This window comes from Plecotus auritus (genome assembly GCF_963455305.1).
Source record: "Plecotus auritus genome assembly, chromosome: 2".
Lineage (NCBI taxonomy): Eukaryota > Metazoa > Chordata > Mammalia > Chiroptera > Vespertilionidae > Plecotus > Plecotus auritus.
The window spans coordinates 30,521,958-30,539,864 of NC_137771.1; the positions used below are offsets into that span (position 1 = coordinate 30,521,958).

Sequence of the window (17,907 nt, forward strand, 5' to 3'; positions counted from 1 at the left end):
ACTCTGAGCCCTTGCACCTTACCGAGAGAGCAGTTGCTCTGCATCCGTCCGTCTGTGGAGCAGCGAAGCATAGAGCCTATCACCTGGCCCCCGACCACAACCACCCGGATATCTTTTCCATGTGACTCCTTCACATACTTCTGGAACAGGTAGGGCACGTCATGGCGGATCAGATGGCAGATGTCTGAGAGGTGATGTTTATCTCTTGCAAGGAAAACAGCCTTTCCTTTAAGAAGAAAGACAACAAGAGAAGGAGTTAGAGCAACCTCTGAACCCTGTCCTGGCCATCCCGTCGCCCATCTGATACAGTCATCAATGCTTCCTCAACTTGCATCACTTTGGTCTCTTCTACTTCTCTGACTAGACTATTCCTTCCTATCAAATGGCTATTGAACTTTATTTTCTCTTGATTTTGCTCAGGTCTTAACAATGTTGACTGTCTCCCTATACCACCACTCTTATCAAAATGAAATAAAAATGTATTCCAGAAATACAGAGAAGGGGTCAAAATAAAATCCTAAGGATCAAGTCAACTTGGTTCCAAAACAGTTATTACCATCTCTTATCACCCCGAGGATGTGGATTAGGCAGGGTCCATGTCTAACTCATTTTTACAAAATCCCCCTAACTTCATACTGAACTTGATGCACAAAGCAGAACATAATTGATTGAACATACTTTAGAAGAGTTCTAAAAATAGATGGAGAGAGATCCAAAAAAGATAAGTATAACACTGCATGATTTCACACTGAGGTCTATGAAAAATACTATAATGTTCAAAAAGTGAGTCACTGACAGACATCCTTCCTCTTTTTAAATATAAGAGACTTATTATTTGGCAACCCCTATTAATTCTAAAAGGAATGATTGATACTTCTATTTCTCTTGGGAAAGCATTTCTTTTTGACTCCAAATTCTTTATTTTCTGCTTGACTGATCAATGCTTTTGCAATTATCTGGCATCTGCTTTCCATTTGCATATCAGCTAATATATCTGACAGGGGTTCCTGAGAGGTTTGCTCTTCAGATCTGACATGAGCACACCCACTCTGAGCATTCTTGTTAGCAAATACAGGATGGTTTGCCTAAGATTTGTGTCTTAAAAGGAGGGGGATCTTTCTGAAGTCTTCATAAAAAGAGTGATGGGCATCAGCCTCTCGCCGCATAAAAGGTTGGAAATATGTCTCCAAACCACTGAACATTTGGCACCAGGAGATCTGTCATCTGGCACAGAGGGCTTGGACTCAGTTGTAGGCACTGGGGGTCTCTGGACGTTGGGTAGGATTTTTAGCAGAGATGGAGCTAGAGATAGAGACTTGTTCCTTGGCTTCTGGTGCACATGGGCTTAGTCTTCAGTTAATAAAAGAGCTACAGTTTTAAGGCAAGGAGGAAAAATGAGAGGCGAGGGAAGGGCACTATGATTAGTTATAATCTATGATGTGCCAAATACTTTTTTTGTTTCATTTACCCTTCATACTAGCCTTGTGAAGCCATTAGAACAAAGATAGCTATTTTTGCTTTATACATGAAGAAAATGAGAGTCCATAAGATTAGTCACCTTCTCAAAGGCACAGGCTACACCAGTCCACTGCCTTCTTTAAATTTATTTCCATTTTCTAGGCAGGCGTCCTCAAACTACGGCCCGCGGGCCACATGCAGCCCGCCGAGGACATTTATCCAGCCCGCCGGGTGCCGCTGCCTGTCCTGCTTAGCAGCCGACTCGTCCCGGGCCCGCAGTGCACATAGGAATTTGTTCATAGTTTTTTTTTTAAACTATAGTCCGGCCCTCCAACGGTCTGGGGGACAGTGAACTGGCCCCCTGTTTAAAAAGTTTGAGGACCCCTGTTAGAGTCTATTGCTGTGACTTTGTTTATTCCCTATTCATTTTCCCTAAGATACTATGTGTTACACTAGCATTGAGCAATCTGAAAATCAAATTAAGAATACAATTCTATTTACAATAGTATTGAAAGGGATAACACATTCAGGAATACATTTCATAAGAGAAGTATAATACTTATACACTGGAAACTATAACACATTTCTGAAGATATCCCATCTTTCAGCGATTGAAATACTTTTTTTATTTTTATTTATTTATTTTTATTTTTTTAAATAAATCTTTATTGTTCAGATTATTACAGGTGTTCCTCTTTTTCCCCCCCATAGCTCCCCTCCACCTGATTCCCCACCCCACCCCATGCCCTTACCCCCCGCCACTGTCTTCATCCATAGGTGTAAGCTTTTTGTCCAATCTCTTCCCGCACCCCTCACACCCCCTCCCCCCTGAGAATTGTCAGCCCACTCCCTTTCTATGTCCCTGATTCTATTATATTCACCAGTCCATTCTGTTCTTCAGATTTTTTCATTCACTTGATTTTTAGATTCACTTGTTGGTAGGTATGTATTTGATGTCATTTTGTTGTTCATAATTTTTATCTTTACCTTTTTCTTCTTCTTCCTCTTCTTAAAGAACACCTTTCAGCATTTCATGTAATCCTGGTTTGGTGGTGATGAACTCCTTTAGCTTTTTCTTGTCTGTGAAGCTCTTTATCTGACCTTCAACTCTGAATGATAGCTTTGCTGGGTAGAGTAATCTTGGTTGTAGGTTCTTGCTGTTCATCACTTTGAATATTTCTTGCCACTCCCTTCTGGCCTGCATAGTTTCTGTTGAGAAATCAGCTGACAGTCGTATGGGTGCTCCCTTGTAGGTAACTAACTGTTTTTCTCTTGCTGCTTTCAAGATTCTCTCTTTGTCTTTTGCCCTTGGCATTTTAATTATGATGTGTCTTGGTGTGGTCCCCTTTGGATTCCTCTTGTATGGGGTTCTGTGTGCTTCCTGAACTTGTAAGTCTATTTCTTTCACCAGGTGGGGGAAGTTTTCTGTCATTATTTCTTCTAATAGGTTTTCAATATTTTGCTCTCTCTCTTCTTCTGGCACCCCAAAAATTCGGATGTTGGTACGCTTAAAGTTGTCCCAGAGGCTCCTTACACTATCTTCATATTTTTGGATTTTTTCTTTTTGTTTTTCTGGTTGGGTGTTTTTTGTTTCCTCATATTTCAGATCTTTGGTTTGATTCTTGGGGTCCTTTGATCTACAGTTGAGTTTCTGTATATTCTTTATTTCAGACAGTGTATGCTTAATTTCTGACTGGTCCTTTTCCATTTTTTTGGCATTCCCATTAAGATCCTTAAAGGTCTCACTAAGTTCCTCGGCAGTTTTTAGAAGATTCTTGAGTAACCTTATAAATGTGGTTCTGAACTCTATGTCGTCCAGTAGTTTGCTTTCCTCCATTTCTCTCATTCGTGACATGTTTCTTTGTCTCCGCATTTTGCTGCTTCCTTGTGTTGATGGAGTGGCTTTGTGTGGTAGGTGACCTATAGGGGCCAGTAGCTCAGTCTCCCCAATCACCTGAGGTGGACGCCTTTGGTACACCCCTTTGTGGGCTGAGTGCAAAGTCTTGGTGTAGTTAAGCCTTGATCGCTGTTGGTATACTGGGAGGAATTGACCTCCAGGCCAATTGGCTGTGAGGACCCGCTGTGTCTATAATGGAAGAACTGCTGCGCTGGAGACACGCTTATGGTGCAGGACTTGTTTCAGTGGGGCTTTGGTGCTCACTGAGTCTGCCTCTTGAATGTATCACTTATGGATGTGAGGAGTTGAAATCTGGTGTCTCACACTGACCATTAGGTACATTGGCATCTGGATCTCCAATGGGGTGCAGGTCAGCTACTGTCTGAGGCCACCCAGCAGGAGCTACAGCAAGAACTACAGTTTTCTCCTCTTTGCTTGGGGTTTGGAGGTTTTGGAGCTGTCTGACCTGGGCTGCAAGTTTGCTAGGTTAAGCTGTGATAGGGCAGGCCATTCATATGCTAAAGCCGCTGCTTGGAGCTTGGGTGGGTTCGTAGATTGTGCAGGGCGGGGTCTCAGGGCGTGATTAGGCTAGGGCGTGGCAAACAGCGATGGCTGCCAGTAAGCTGGCTCTGCGTCTCCTGACCATGTCCCCATGTCCTGCGCCCCAGCGCAGTAAACAATTATTCCTGCGCTCAGCCCTGCAAGCAAGCCTCCCTCACTTTCCGACCCCACGGCAGACAGTCCAGCTTCTCCCCGTAGGAGTTTGGGTCCCCCGTGTCTCCCCAGAAACTGGAGTTTGGAGTAATCAGGAGCTTATCTCCCTTCGGTTTGAAAACAGCAGCGCTCCCAGTCACCCGTCGCCAGCCCGATTCGCGTGTCTCCGTACCTCAGCTTTTCAGCGCTTGTGCACCCCTCAATGCTGTTTGCTCTTTCCTTCTAGTTGTAGAACTTCCACTCAGCCAGCATTCCCGTGGTTCTGGGTGATAGACGTTTTGTCTTTTAGTTGTAGTTTTGAAATTGTTGTGCGAGGCAGCAGTTTAGGTGTTTACCTACGCCGCCATCTTGGATCCTCCGAAATACTTTTTTTAAAAACTACATTTTTATTGGTTTCAGAGAGGAAGGGAAAGGATGAGAGATAGAAACACCAATGACGAGAGAGAATCATTGATCAGCTGCTTCCTGCACGCCCCCTACTGGGGATCGAGCCTGAAACCCAGGCATATGCCCTTGTCCAGAATCGAACCCGGGACCTTTCAGTCTGCAGGTTGACGATCTATACACTGAGCCAAACCAGCCAGAGCTGAAAGACTTAATATTGAAATGCCAATACACTTCAGGTTGATTTACAGATTCAATGCATTTCCTACCAAAATGCCAATTTCCTTTTCTGCAGAAATTGACAAGTGATCCTTAAATTCATATGCAAGGGATCCCAAATAGCTAACACAATCTTGAAAAAGAAGGGCAAAGTTGGAGGATTCACATTTCCCAATTTCAAACCTTATTATAAAGTTACAGTAATCAAGAGGTGTGGCCTGTTATAAAAATAGACATATAGGTCAATGTAAAAGAATTGAGAGTTCAGAATAAACCCTCACACAGATGGTCAATTGATTTTTGACAAGAGTTTCATGAACATACAATGAGAAAGAAAGGGATTATTCAACAAATGATACTGAACAAATGGACATCCACACACCACAGAATGAAGCTGAACTCCTCCATTACACCATATACAAAACTGAACTCAAAATGGGTAAAAAAAACCTAAATGTAAGGGTTAAACACTTAGAAGGACACATAGGTATAAATTTGTGCGACTTTGGATTAAGCAAGTACAATATGATATCAAAAGCACAAGTAACCAAAGGAAAAAATAGACTGAATTTCATCAAAACCAAAAATTTTTGTGGATCAAAGGACACTATCAAGAAAGTGAAAAGACAACCTAAAGAGTAGAAAAAAAATATTTAAATTATATGTCTGATAAGGGTATAATAGCCAGAGTATATAAATAACTCTTAAAAATTCAACAATAAAAAGGCAAATAATACAATTGAAAAATGCGCAAAGGATCTGAACAGACATTTCTCCAAAGAAGGTATACAGTCTGGCTGGTGTGGTTCAGTGGTTGAGTGTTGACCAATGAACCAAGAGGTCACTGGTTCAATTCCCCATCAGGGTACATGCCGGGATTGCAGGCTGGATCCCCAGTAGGGGTTGTGCAGGAGGTAGCCAATCAACGATTCTCATCATTGATGTTTCGATCTCTCCCTCTCCCTTCCTTTCTCTGAAATCAATAAAAAAAATATTGAAAAAAAGAAGATATACAAATGGCCAATAAGCACATAAAAAGATGTTCAATATCATTAGGGAAACATAAATAAAAACCACAATAAGAAACCACATTATACCCACTAAGATGGCTATAATAAAACAAATCAATAATAAATGAATGAATGAATGAATGAATGATATAACAGTTGGGAGGATGTGGAGAAAATGTAATCCTTGTACAGTCCTGGTGGGAGTGTAAAATGGCATAAACTGATGAAGAAAACAGTTTGGCAGTTCCTCTATAGTTAAACATAGAATTACCATATGACCCAGCAATTGCACTCTTGGGTATATACTCAAGAGACATGAAAATGTATGTTCACACTATAACCTGTCCACAAATATTCATAGCAGCAGTAGCCACAAAATGGAAACAACCCAAATGTCCATCAACTGATGAACAGGTAAATGAAATGCAGTATATTCAGACAACAGAATATCCTATCTAATAAAGAGGGAATATGCAAATTGACCATCACGCTGTAACAAAATGGCTACGCCCACAGCGGAGGCGGGGATCCTGTAACACAAGATGGCCGCGCCCATAGCGGAAGCGGGGATCCTGTAACACAAAATGGCTGCTCCCATAGCAGAGGCCGAGTTCCCATAACGAGCCTTAATGAGCAATCAGCAGGGACCTGAGGCTGCGTGGTGCTGGGCCAGGGCAGGGTCTTGAGGCTGTGCCCCCAGCCCAGTGGGGCTTGACAGGAAACCTGAGGCCAGGCCCCCCGTCCCGGCACCAGGTCGGGCGACCTGAGGCCGTGCCCCCTGCCATGCGGGGCTTGATGGGGGACCTCAAGGTGCACCCCCTGCCCTGGGCTAAGCTGGGGGACCTCAGGCCCCGCCCTCCACCCAGTGGGGCTTGACGGGGGTGGGGCCATCCAGGTCTGGATCTAGCCCAATGGCGGTGGGGCCGGCTGGGTCTGGGTCTCGAGCTCTTTTGAGGTGCACATGGGTGGACAGGGACTTGACTCTGGGTCCTGTGGCGCACCCCAGACTCTGATAGGAGGAAGATTTTCATATACATTTTACTAATTTTCTTTCATCTCTGACACTTCTATTATAGAGAAAGGGCAAATAGTAATATTAAAATATTTCCTCAATTCCCTTTTAATGTGCACGAATTTCACGCACTGGGCCACTAGTTAAATCATAAAAGCAATATGGATGACCCTTGAAAATATTATGCTAAGTCAAAGGAGCCAGACACAAAAGGCCACATATTATATGATTCCATTGATATGAAATGCCCAAAATAGTCAAATCCATAAAAACAGAAAGTAGATTAGTTCCCAAGGACTGGGAAAGGGCAATTGGGATTGACTCCTAATAGGTATGGGTTTTCTTCTTGTGGTGATGGAAATGTCCTGAAATTAGATAATGGAAATGGTTGTATATAATAGTGCATACACTAAAATCCACTGAACTGTACTCTTCAAAATAATAAATTTTTATGTGAATTATATCTCAATTTTTCAAATGTTTAAAAGTACTATGTAGCCCTGGCTTGTATGGCTATATTGATTGGGCATTGTCCTGTGCACCGAAAGGTTGCCGATTCAATTTCCAGTCAGGGCACATGCCCAGGTTGCAAGGCTCAATCCCTGTTCACTCTCACATCACGCTCTAACCAACTAAGCTACCTGGCCAGGATTCTTCCATTTAACTTGTCATTGTCTGTCATACCTTTCTACAACGTGAGCTCGCTGAGGGAGGGAATTTTTGTTTTGTTCCTTTCTGTATCTAGAATATGAAATGCCTAGCACTTTGTAGGCACTCAATAAATAGCTGGATTTTATGTTATATATATATTACCACAATTAAAAACGACAACTGGTTGATGTTATTCTTATTATGTTCATGCAAACAATCCGGTCAAATCATACCTAGATGTAATACAGTAAATAAACTGGTCTTAAGTTGGCTCTTTAATAAAAATGAGGGTGATTTTAGGGAGAGAAAAGAACTGTTTCAATAGGGAATTATCAAAACTGAAATGTTTTTCCTTCCACTAGATCATTTGTGTATTCTTGCTGTTCTAACTTTTGCCCAATAATACTAAATTTTATGACACAGTTTGTCTCCACCAGGTTACAAGCCCTACTCGCACTCAGGGAATACCACCTCTAGACACCATTGCTACCTCCTTCTGTGACCTGTGACCAGGCTGCATCGTCCCTCTGACAGACAGCAAGGATCTCTTGGCTCTGAAGGAAAAACTTCATCCCTCCTCAGCATGAAGCAGTTACAGAAGAGACCCTGCGCCCCCTTTTCTGTGAAAGAATTCAGAGCCAAGATCGTTGGGGGGGGGGGGGGGGATGTGATAGGTAGTTAGACAGACGTGAGCAGAGCAAGGACGATGGGCCAACTGGAGGAGAAATGGATGGGACCCTGAGAAGCGCTTCCCACCACTCCGACTGCTCTGAAGCTGGCAATGGAGGAACCTGTGTAGAACTGACCTTTACATTTGCTGAGGAGGAGTTGGGACACCTATTGCTAATTTATGGAATTACTCCATTCATTTTGGGAAGTCATATACAGGGACCTTTGTATGTTGGGACCCACTGTCAGGAAAAGGATGCAGTGATGTTTCCTCTAAAGATTACTGCAGTAGTTCCCTGTGGAAAACGTCTGATTGTTACTGAGTGTTCTAGTTATTATCTTTCAGTAGCTAATAACTACATGAATTATTTTTGATAATCTCACCTTCCCTTATAGCAGTGGTCAGCAAACTCAGTCAACAGGTCGGTTTGCCGACTACTGCCTTATAGTAATAGACATACTAAGCTGCTGGCTGGTTGGTTTCTGATATGTGGGGTAACTATTTATCCCTGCTAACAGCACCGGGGGGCCCTGTTCCTTAGGATGACTGACTGTCTTTATGCCTCAGAAACATCACAGGGTCTGAACCAAAAGAGACTTTCTCAAGGCCGTGGCACCGGACTGCAGTGACGCTCTCCACCTGTGGAGCCCCGTTGACTGTATTGCTTTGACCACTTTGTTCTGCTGGTAATGGTAGGCTCCTTTAATGCAGAAGTGACCCTGCTGGCTTGTAGCAGGGTAAAAGCCCTAGTGCCACCTCCAGGGCTATACATGGGATAAATCAAGAGCTGAGCCAGGTCAGGGAGGCAGTTCTAGAAAATAGGGCACTAATAGATTATTTGCTGTTGCAGCATAACCAGGGTTGTGAAGAATTTAAAGGAATGTACTGTTTTAATCTTTCTGACAATTCTCAGTTGATAGAAAACATATCCAAGATCCTGCATTTGGTGTACTCCATCTCTGGGAACTGCTTTCAAGGCAGAAGCAGATGCAGTCCAGCAGGATGAGACTTTTCACCTAAAACTAATCTCATAGATATGAGATGATAGAAATAGCAATGGGGAAATGTTAGGGGCAAGAATAGAATATTGGGGACTAGCTATGGTTATGGGAAATACTAATCATGCTCTGTTAACCATGATTGCCTTGTGTTGGTTAAATTCTGACCTGGCTGGGAGTTATATGCCCCCGGGACATGGGAGTCAACCTTGGATTTGGGAGTCAACCTTGGAATGCAGTCCATTCACATGGAAAGATCAACAACCTTGTTACCCAAACAATGGAGTCCCACACCAGCCTCCTACTTCCTCGTGCCTGTAATCCCTACTTCCCCATACCTATAATCCATATTTCCCGTGTAATCTTTGTCTTGCCCTATATAAGCAGCTGGTTTACAGGGGGCTGCAGAGCAGATTTTTTGTGGATGACCTGCTGCTTTCCCATACTGCCGGCAGTATTAGAATAAATAATTCAAATATGACTCATATTTGAATCATATGTGATTAAAAAACAACAACTAGTTGAGAGACATTGCATTTTAGCCCTGTACCATATCTGAATAGTAGTAGGAGCCCCACCTTGCCACCCACACTAATTTTTCTTGCTCCTCAACAGGCCCCCTCTAGACCCAGGTTGCTTTGCTCACACCTGCTGCTCTTTGTTTGCTCAACTCACTTCCTCCAGTTCACATTCCACTTGTCAACTTAAGTCTCCTTTTATTCCAATGACGCTTTCACTGCCTCATGGCAGAGTTGGCCCTCCCTCTGTTCGACTCAAGCTCCTCAACAGGCGCCTGGATATGCATGCTGCAGCAGCATACCCTGCAACGCAATTGTCTCTACTCTCTTCACAATGGAGATCCTTGGAAGGTGACTGTCTAGTTTATTTCTACTGCACGGTCCCTGCATCGCAGGAATTGCTCATTGCGTGTCTGTTTGGGATACCTCCTCTCACTCTAGATGCCCTGGGCATTTATGTATGCCATTTGGGTACCCACTCACATCCTGCAGGAGGATTGCTTTCTGCTGCATCCACCCTCTTCGACATTTACTGACTCCTACTGTGTGCTGAGCACATAGTAGGTCTTACAGAGACAGAGATTCACAGGACCTGAGTAACTCACAATGGAAAAGGGAAAAAGGCACATAACCTGTAACTGTCATCCAGTGTAGTACAGAGCTAGAATCATGGACAAAGTGCTATGGAAACACAAAGGGAAGAGCAATTAATTTTTGGAAGGGCGGGAGGGAGGCCAGAGATGTGGAGGGAAAGAAAATGACAGGTGGAGCTGTCCTTAAAGGATGAGCAGAAGTTCACCAGAGGACAGAGGAAGATGGCATTCCCAGCAGAGGTTTCCGAGAGGAAAATACATGGCATGGGTGAAAGAGAAGTAGTCCGAAATGGATGTGGGAGGGTCCCGTGGCCAGAGAAGCTGCAAAGGAAGGAGAGGCTCTTTGTCCAGGGCCTCCAGTGCCATGAGCAGGAATATGGACTTTGTCTAATAGGCAGCACAGGCTCTTGAGAGGGTTTTTCAACAGAGAATGATAAGAATAGACCTGTCTCAGAGAGTGACTCGCCAAAAAGAAGAGAAGATGAACTGGCAGTGGAGTTAGGGAAACCAGAGTCAAGGGCCTGTCACCATCATCCGGGGAAGGGTGGGGGCAGAGAGGAGGGGACAGAGGTAAGGACTACACTGCACGCTCCCCCAGGGGGAGCTCAGCTGCTCCCAGCGGTGCTCCCACTCCACCTAAGGAGGGTCTTGTGTGGCAGCGCTTTGGCCTAAAGGAAGTGCAGGAGCAGCACTGACCCTGGTGTCCTCGTGTGCTCTTCACCACGACCGGGTAGCCCAGGGGCTCAGCTTCATCAATCATTTTTGAAAAGTCTTCATGCCCACCTGCCAAGAAAAGGTGAAAGTCAGTGAAGATAAGGCTGATGGTCGGGGAGCGGTCAGTGCAACACAGCACCCTCTGGGGGAATTCTTCCAAGGCCTCCTGTCTCTCCAACACGCATGCACTGTGCACCTGTAATATAAGAGGAGGGCGCAGGGATATTTATCGAAGCCTTCCATGCGGCAAAGGTTTCCCATGCTCTTGTGTGTGTAATCCTCATCACAATCCCATGGGACGGGCAGGTATTTTCCCCTTTAAAATGGCTGCCTGAGGTGGACTCTAAGATGGCTCTGAAGATTCCTACCTGCTGGTGTACACGCCTTGTCAATCCCCTCCCTTGAGTTTGGGAGGGACCAGTAAATATGATGGGGTATCATTCCTGTGATTAGGTCTACTACTTGGAGTTAACCAAGATGGGACGATTCATGGTGGGCCTGATCTAATCAGGTGAGCCCTTCAAAAGAATGGGAGGTGTCAGAGAGACTTTCCTGCTGGCCTTGAAGGAGCAAACTGCCATGTTGTAGAGCAGAAGGCCATGCAGTGGCGGCAGTGGGCAATTCTAGGAGCTGAAAACGGCCCTCAGTTGAAAGCCAGCAAGCAAGTGGGGACCTCAGTCCCTACAACTGCAAGGAAATAAATGCCAACAACCAGTGAGTTTGGAAGACTCCAGGCCTCAGGTGAAATCGCAGGCCAGCTACCCCTTGATTTCAGCCTGGTAAGACCAGAGCAAAGAACCCAGCTATGCTGTGGCTGGACTTCTGACTTTCAGAAACTGTGAGGAAATAAATGGGTGTTATTTTAAGCTGCTAAGTTTTTAGTAGTTTGTAATATAGCAATAGAAAATCAATAACCAAAGAAACCAAGCCTGGGGATTTGTCTCATCCAAAGTTAAGGCATGACTTGAAAGCCTAAACTAGCTCTACTATACTCCTTAAATTCTTAATTTAAAAAACACGAATAATATGTGTATTAAAATCTTTCTAAATTGTGTTTACAAACTTGATTGATTTCCTACATTTACATCTTTTTTTAAAAAGTATGTTTTTATTGATTTTAGAGAGACAGGAAGAGAGAGGGAGAGCAAGAAACATCGATGTGAGAGAAACATCAATTGGCTGCCTCCTGCACGCCCCCTACTGGGAATCAAGCCCACAACTTGGGCATGGGATGAGGCTCAATCAACTGAGCCATACCGGCCAGGGCCACATTTGCATTTTTTTGGGATCACTATTCTGCCTACCGCAGGTGGTATTGCAGTTCAGCAATTTTTACAAATTGGAATACTAATACCTGTTTTGTTCACAAAAGTGCTAATAATTTTTTTAAATGAAGAGGCATTGTAGATAATTAGGGACATCTTCAGAGGAGGATGTTTTATAAGAAGGTAACTCCCAACTTCCTGACACCTGCTGATAAATTCAACTCCTCTCTAACTATCCTCTTTTCTCTCTTCTAATACAGTGAAAGAGGGATCCTTCTCTCAGGCCATCCCTGCACCTGTGCTTTTTTTTTTAAATAACTTTATTGATTTCAGAGAGGAAGGGAGAGAGATAGAGAGATAGAACCATCAATGATGAGAGAGAATCATTGATCGGCTGCCTCCTGCACGCTCCCTACTGGGGATCGAGCATGCAACCCAGACATGTGCCCTGACCGGGAATCGAACCATGACCTCCTGTTACATAGGTTGATGCTCAACCACTGAGCCATGCCAGCCAGGCTGCACCTGTGCTTTGTTTTTTTTGTGTGTGTTTTTTTCATTTCAATAAATCTTTATTGTTCAGATTATTACAATTGTTCCTCTTTTTCCCCCATAGCTCCCCTCCACCCGGTTCCCACCCCACCCTCTACGCTTACCCCCCCAAACACACTGTCTTCATCCATAGGTGTATGATTTTTGTCCAGTCTCTTCCCGCACCCCCCACACCCTTTTCCCCCTGAGAATTGTCAGTCCACTCCCTTTCTATGCCCCTGATTCTATTATATTCACCAGTTTATTCTGTATATCAGATTTTTATTCACTTGATTTTTAGATTCACTTGTTGATAGATATGTATTTGTTGTTCATAATTTTTATCTTTACCTTTTTCTTCTTCCTCCTCTTCTTAAAGAATACCTTTCAGCATTTCATATAATACTGGTATGGTGGTGATGAACTACTTTAGCTTTTTCTTTTCTTTTTTTTTTTTAAATAAATCTTTATTGTTCAGATTATTACAGGTGTTCCTCTTTTTCCCCCCATAGTTCCCCACCCCACCCCTTGCCCTTACCCCTTGCAACTGTCCTCATCCATAGGTGTAAGATTTTTGTCCAATCTCTTCCTGCACCCCTCACAACCCCTTCCCCCTGAGAATTGTCAGTCCACTCCCTTTCTATGTCCCTGATTCTATTATATTCACCAGTCCATTCGGTTCTTCAGATTTTTTATTCACTTGATTTTTAGATTCACTTGTTGGCAGGTATGTATTTGATGTCATTTTGTTGTTCATAATTTTTATCTTTACCTTTTTCTTCTTCTTCCTCTTCTTAAAGAATACCCTTCAGCATTTCATGTAATCCTGGTTTGGTGGTGATGAACTCCTTTAGCTTTTTCTTGTCTGTGAAGCTCTTTATCTGACCTTCAACTCTGAATGATAGCTTTGCTGGGTAGAGTAATCTTGGTTGTAGGTTCTTGCTGTTCATCACTTTGAATATTTCTTGCCACTCCCTTCTGGCCTGCATAGTTTCTGCAGAGAAATCAGCTGACAGTCATATGGGTGCTCCCTTGTAGGTAACTAACCGTTTTTCTCTTGCTGCTTTCAAGATTCTCTCTTTGTCTTTTGCCCTTGGCATTTTAATTATGATGTGTCTTGGTGTGGTCCTCTTTGGATTCCCTTTGTTTGGGGTTCTCTGCGCTTCCTGGACTTGCAAGTCTATTTCTTTCACCAGGTGGGGGAAGTTTTCTGTCATTATTCCTTCCAATAGGTTTTCAGTATCTTGCTCTCTCTCTTCTTCTGGCACCCCCATAATTCTGATGTTGGTACGCATGAAGTTGTCCCAGAGGCTCCTTACACTATCTTCATATTTTTGGATTCTTTTTTCTTTATGCTCTTCTGGTTGGGTGTTTTTTGTTTCTTTGTATTTCAAATCTTTGACTTGATTCTTGTGATCCTCTGGTCTGCTGTTGGATCTCTGTATATTATTTTTTATTTCAGTCAGTGTATGCTTAATTTCTAGTTGGTCTTTTTTCATATCCTCGAGGATCTCGCTAAATTTAAAGGCCTTTTCTAGAAAATTCTTGAAAAACCTTAAAACCGTGGTTTTGAACTCTATATCCAGTCGTTTGCTTTCCTCCATTTCTTTCATTTGTTACCTGTTTCTTTGTCTCCGCATTTTGTCTGCTTCCCTGAGTTGATAGAGTGGCTTTGTGTGCTAGGTGTCCTATAGGGACTAGTGGCTCAGCCTCCCCAGTTACCTGAGGTAGACACTCTTGGTGCACCCCTTTGTGGGCTGTGTGCACAGTCTTGTTGTAGTTAAGCCTTGATTGTTGTTGGTATCACTGGGAGGAATTGACCTCCAGGCCAGCTGGCTGTGAGGATCAGCTGTGTCTATGCTGGGAGAACTTCTGTCCTGGAGACACCCTTATGAGGCAAGACTTGCTTCAGTGGGGCTTTGGTGCTCACTGAGTCTGACCCCTAGTGTGTCCCTTATGGATCTGAGAAGTTGTAATCTGGATGGTCCTATCTGACCCATGGGGACACTGGCTCTTGGCTCTCCAAGGAGGTGCTAATTTAGCCTCTGCCTGAGGCCACCCAGCAGGAGCTACGGAGAGATCTGCAGATTCCTCTTCTTTGTTTGGGTTTTGGAGGTGTCCAGATAAGGCCCAGCTGTGAAGCAATGCAAGCTGCTGTGGGGCCTTGGGCCTTCTTTTGGATGTTCTGGGTCTCACTGACTCAGCTGCAGTTTTTTCGGTAAGTTTAGTTTTCAAAGGACCAGGCCATTCATATGCAAAAGCCTCTGCACACAGCTTGGATAGGGCAGAGTCTCAGGGCGGAGCAAACAGCAATGGCTTCCCGTCAGCCCTGCCCAAAGAGGCCCCTGGGTCTCCGTGTCCCTTGGTAATTGCTGCAAGCACCTCTCAGAGAAAGCTGCCCTTGAGTTCCGCCGGCTGCCAGACAGTCCAGTTTCTCCCCATATGAGTCTGGGTCCCCAGAGTCTCGCCCAGAACTGGAGTTCAGAGCAGTCAGAAGCTTTTGTCTCCCTCCTGCTTGAAAAAGCCAGCTGCGTACTCAGTTGCCAGCCCTCTCCGCGCGCACGTGCTCGCCTCCAAACCTCTGCCTTTATTTCCGCAACTCCTCTGAGTCTCAGTGTGCTTTTCTCTTTCCTTCTAGTTGTAGAATTTCCACTCAGCCAGCCTTCCTGTGGTTCTGGATGATGTCCGTTTTGTCTTTTAGTTGTAGTTTTGAAGTTGTTGTGTGAAGCAGCAGTTCAGGTATTTACCTATGCCGCCATCTTGGTTTCTCCCTGCACCTGTGCTTTGGACCCCTTTCCCTCTCACTTTCTCAGGGATCTTGCACAATGAAGTGTCTCCTCTCTACTGTATCTTCAACCTCCCAGTTCTTAATCCCATCACCATTTTAAACATACTCAGTTCTCTCCCATCTTAAACAAATAAAACCCCTGTTCCTTGACCCTGCCTCATTCCTTACCTGCTACTTCATATTCTTACAATTAAGTATTTGAAAGGGTTTCCATTTCCTCACTTCCCATTCATTTCCTCGTCCTTGACAATTTGGCTTCTCTCCCCATCATTAAACTGAAGCTGTAGTCATTAAACTCCCTGTTGCTAAATCCAACACACATCTCAGTGCTTACGTTACTTGTCCTTTCAGACCAATCAATCAACACTTTTCATTATGCCAGCCTTCCTGGACTGCTCTTCCCACTGGCTTCTGTCATCTCTCTTTCTCGTCTCACCTTTCCAGATGCTCCTGCTTAGTCTCTTCTACAGGTTCCTTTTCCTTTACCCATTCCCTAAAGGAGTCCCTCTTGAACCCTCTTTTATTACATTTGATTTTTTTTTATTGTGGCAAAATATATATAACATAAAAGTTACCTTTTTAACCATTTTAGGTGTACAGTTCAGCTCTCTTAGTTCTACAAATTCCCCCTGAGTAATCCCATCCAATCTTGTGACTTCACTTAATATAGTAAGGCTTCCAATTCTACTTCCCCAGTCTACACCTCTCTCAGGAGCTCCAGATCCATTTTCTGCTGCTTATTGAATATTTTTACTTGCATATACTATAGACAGCTCAAACAGAACACGTCCCAAACTGAAATCATCTCTCCCCCCAAATGCTCACCTCCTACCTACCAATCTGCGTCTTCTCTCCTATGTTTCTAGTCTCAGTGTTTGCTATCACATCTGGTTGCCCAAACCAGAAACCAGTCACTCTTGACTCCTCTCCATACCCCTCTTACCCAACCAATCACCATGTCCTATTATTTCTTTCTCCTTCATAATTCCCGAATCTGTTGACTTATCTTCATGCTTACTATGGCCACTTTCGTTTAGACCATCATTGCTCTTTCGAATGGTTTAAAAAGTCTGCTACTACATATCTTGTCTCCACTTCGCTTTGCCTAATTCCTTCTTCCTAAAGTAGCCAAAGTGATATTCTGAACTCTGATCAGGCCACCTTCTTGCTTAAAGCCCAATAACTTTTGGTTAGTCTCAAGGTTAGATCTAATTTCCTTCACATACTGTATATGGCTACTTATCTTTCTAGCCTTATATCTCAACTGAGTCTCCCTTACATCCTACAAACTACTCAAAATACCACCAGTTGGTCATGCTCTCTCCTGCCTCTAGGTCTTTCTATATTCTTCTCTCGGCTTAGAGTATTTCCCTGCCCCCGCCCCCCGCCCGCCGCCCCACCACCCTGGTTTACATGGATAACTTCAGTTTAGTTTAAATACTATTTCTTTTGGGAAACCTTCCTCAATGTCTTCTAAACACATTAGGAGTTCTCCTATGTATTCCCTCACCACCTGGCACTAACGCTTATCATGGCACTTACTACTCTGCACTGCACTTGCTTGTTTACTTGCCGTCTCTGCCTCTGAAGACCTGGCAATGCCTTGAGGGCAGGACTCTTACTTACTGCTATAGTCCAGTGCTAGTACGGTGGTTGGCACATAGTGTGTGCCAGATACATATTTAAAGAGTGAATTACATACAGAAAGAAGCAAAGGCATTTCAAACAGAGGGAATGACCATGATAGACTCAAGTTGTTGAATCATCTAAGACGAACAGCTCCATATTGAAAACAAGTAAGATACTCGAGGGCTACTGGGGGGAGAAAACACAGAGATGCGACTGGGAAAGATAAATTTCAACCCTATTTCAAGGACACTCACCATAGGAGAAGGTGTCTGGCATGGGGACCCCATGTCCAGCCAGCTCTTGGAATGTCCAGAACTTGTTGATGCAATTTAAAATGCTCTGCGGGCGATTGACTAGGCGGCAGCCCAACTTCTCCAGGTGTCGCAGGACGGTGATGTCACTGTCCGACTGCAGCGAGGGGGTGGACACCCGAACAAGCACCACATCCGGGAAAGTGGTGAGTGCCTTCTGGTTTAGCTGTAGGCCTGCAATTGGAGGAGAAAAGTGAGCCATGTGCTTACCGTTGTCTAGTCCCACCAGAACTGGCTCCAACAGACTCCTCAAGACTGAACCCAGCAGGAAGATAGCCTTAGAAATGGCACTTGAATATCCTGTTGTAACAAGAAAGCTACAGTCAACTCAATACTCCAAACAAATGGCAGAGCATGATTATGAGGAAACACAAAAGAATGAACAGGAAAAAAAAGGCAGCATATCAAGGATAATCCGCATTAGAAGAACCCACAAGGAGATAGTATAGCCCAGCACCTTCCTTCCGTGTAGTACTAGTAGTCCTCAAAGATAGTGGCTTAGGAGACTGGGGACTTGAGGAAAAGGAAGCATGATAGCTCACATA

General features: G+C 44.0%; 1 protein-coding gene across 2 annotated transcripts in view; it reads right to left on the bottom strand.

The window, feature by feature from the left end:
- Positions 1–17,907, bottom strand: part of RIMKLA (ribosomal modification protein rimK like family member A) — a 39,498-nt gene that overhangs the window by 6,148 nt on the left and 15,443 nt on the right. Inside the window, exons 2-4 of one of the 2 annotated variants that reach the window (XM_080655122.1) lie at positions 17,306–17,536; positions 10,821–10,907; positions 23–226 (exon numbers count right to left, since the gene is read on the bottom strand). In XM_080655122.1, coding sequence (XP_080511248.1) covers positions 23–226; positions 10,821–10,907; positions 17,306–17,536 — 522 coding nt within the window. The remainder of the gene's footprint in view (positions 1–22; positions 227–10,820; positions 10,908–17,305; positions 17,537–17,907) is intronic. The other variant, XM_080655123.1, reaches the window with a different exon arrangement.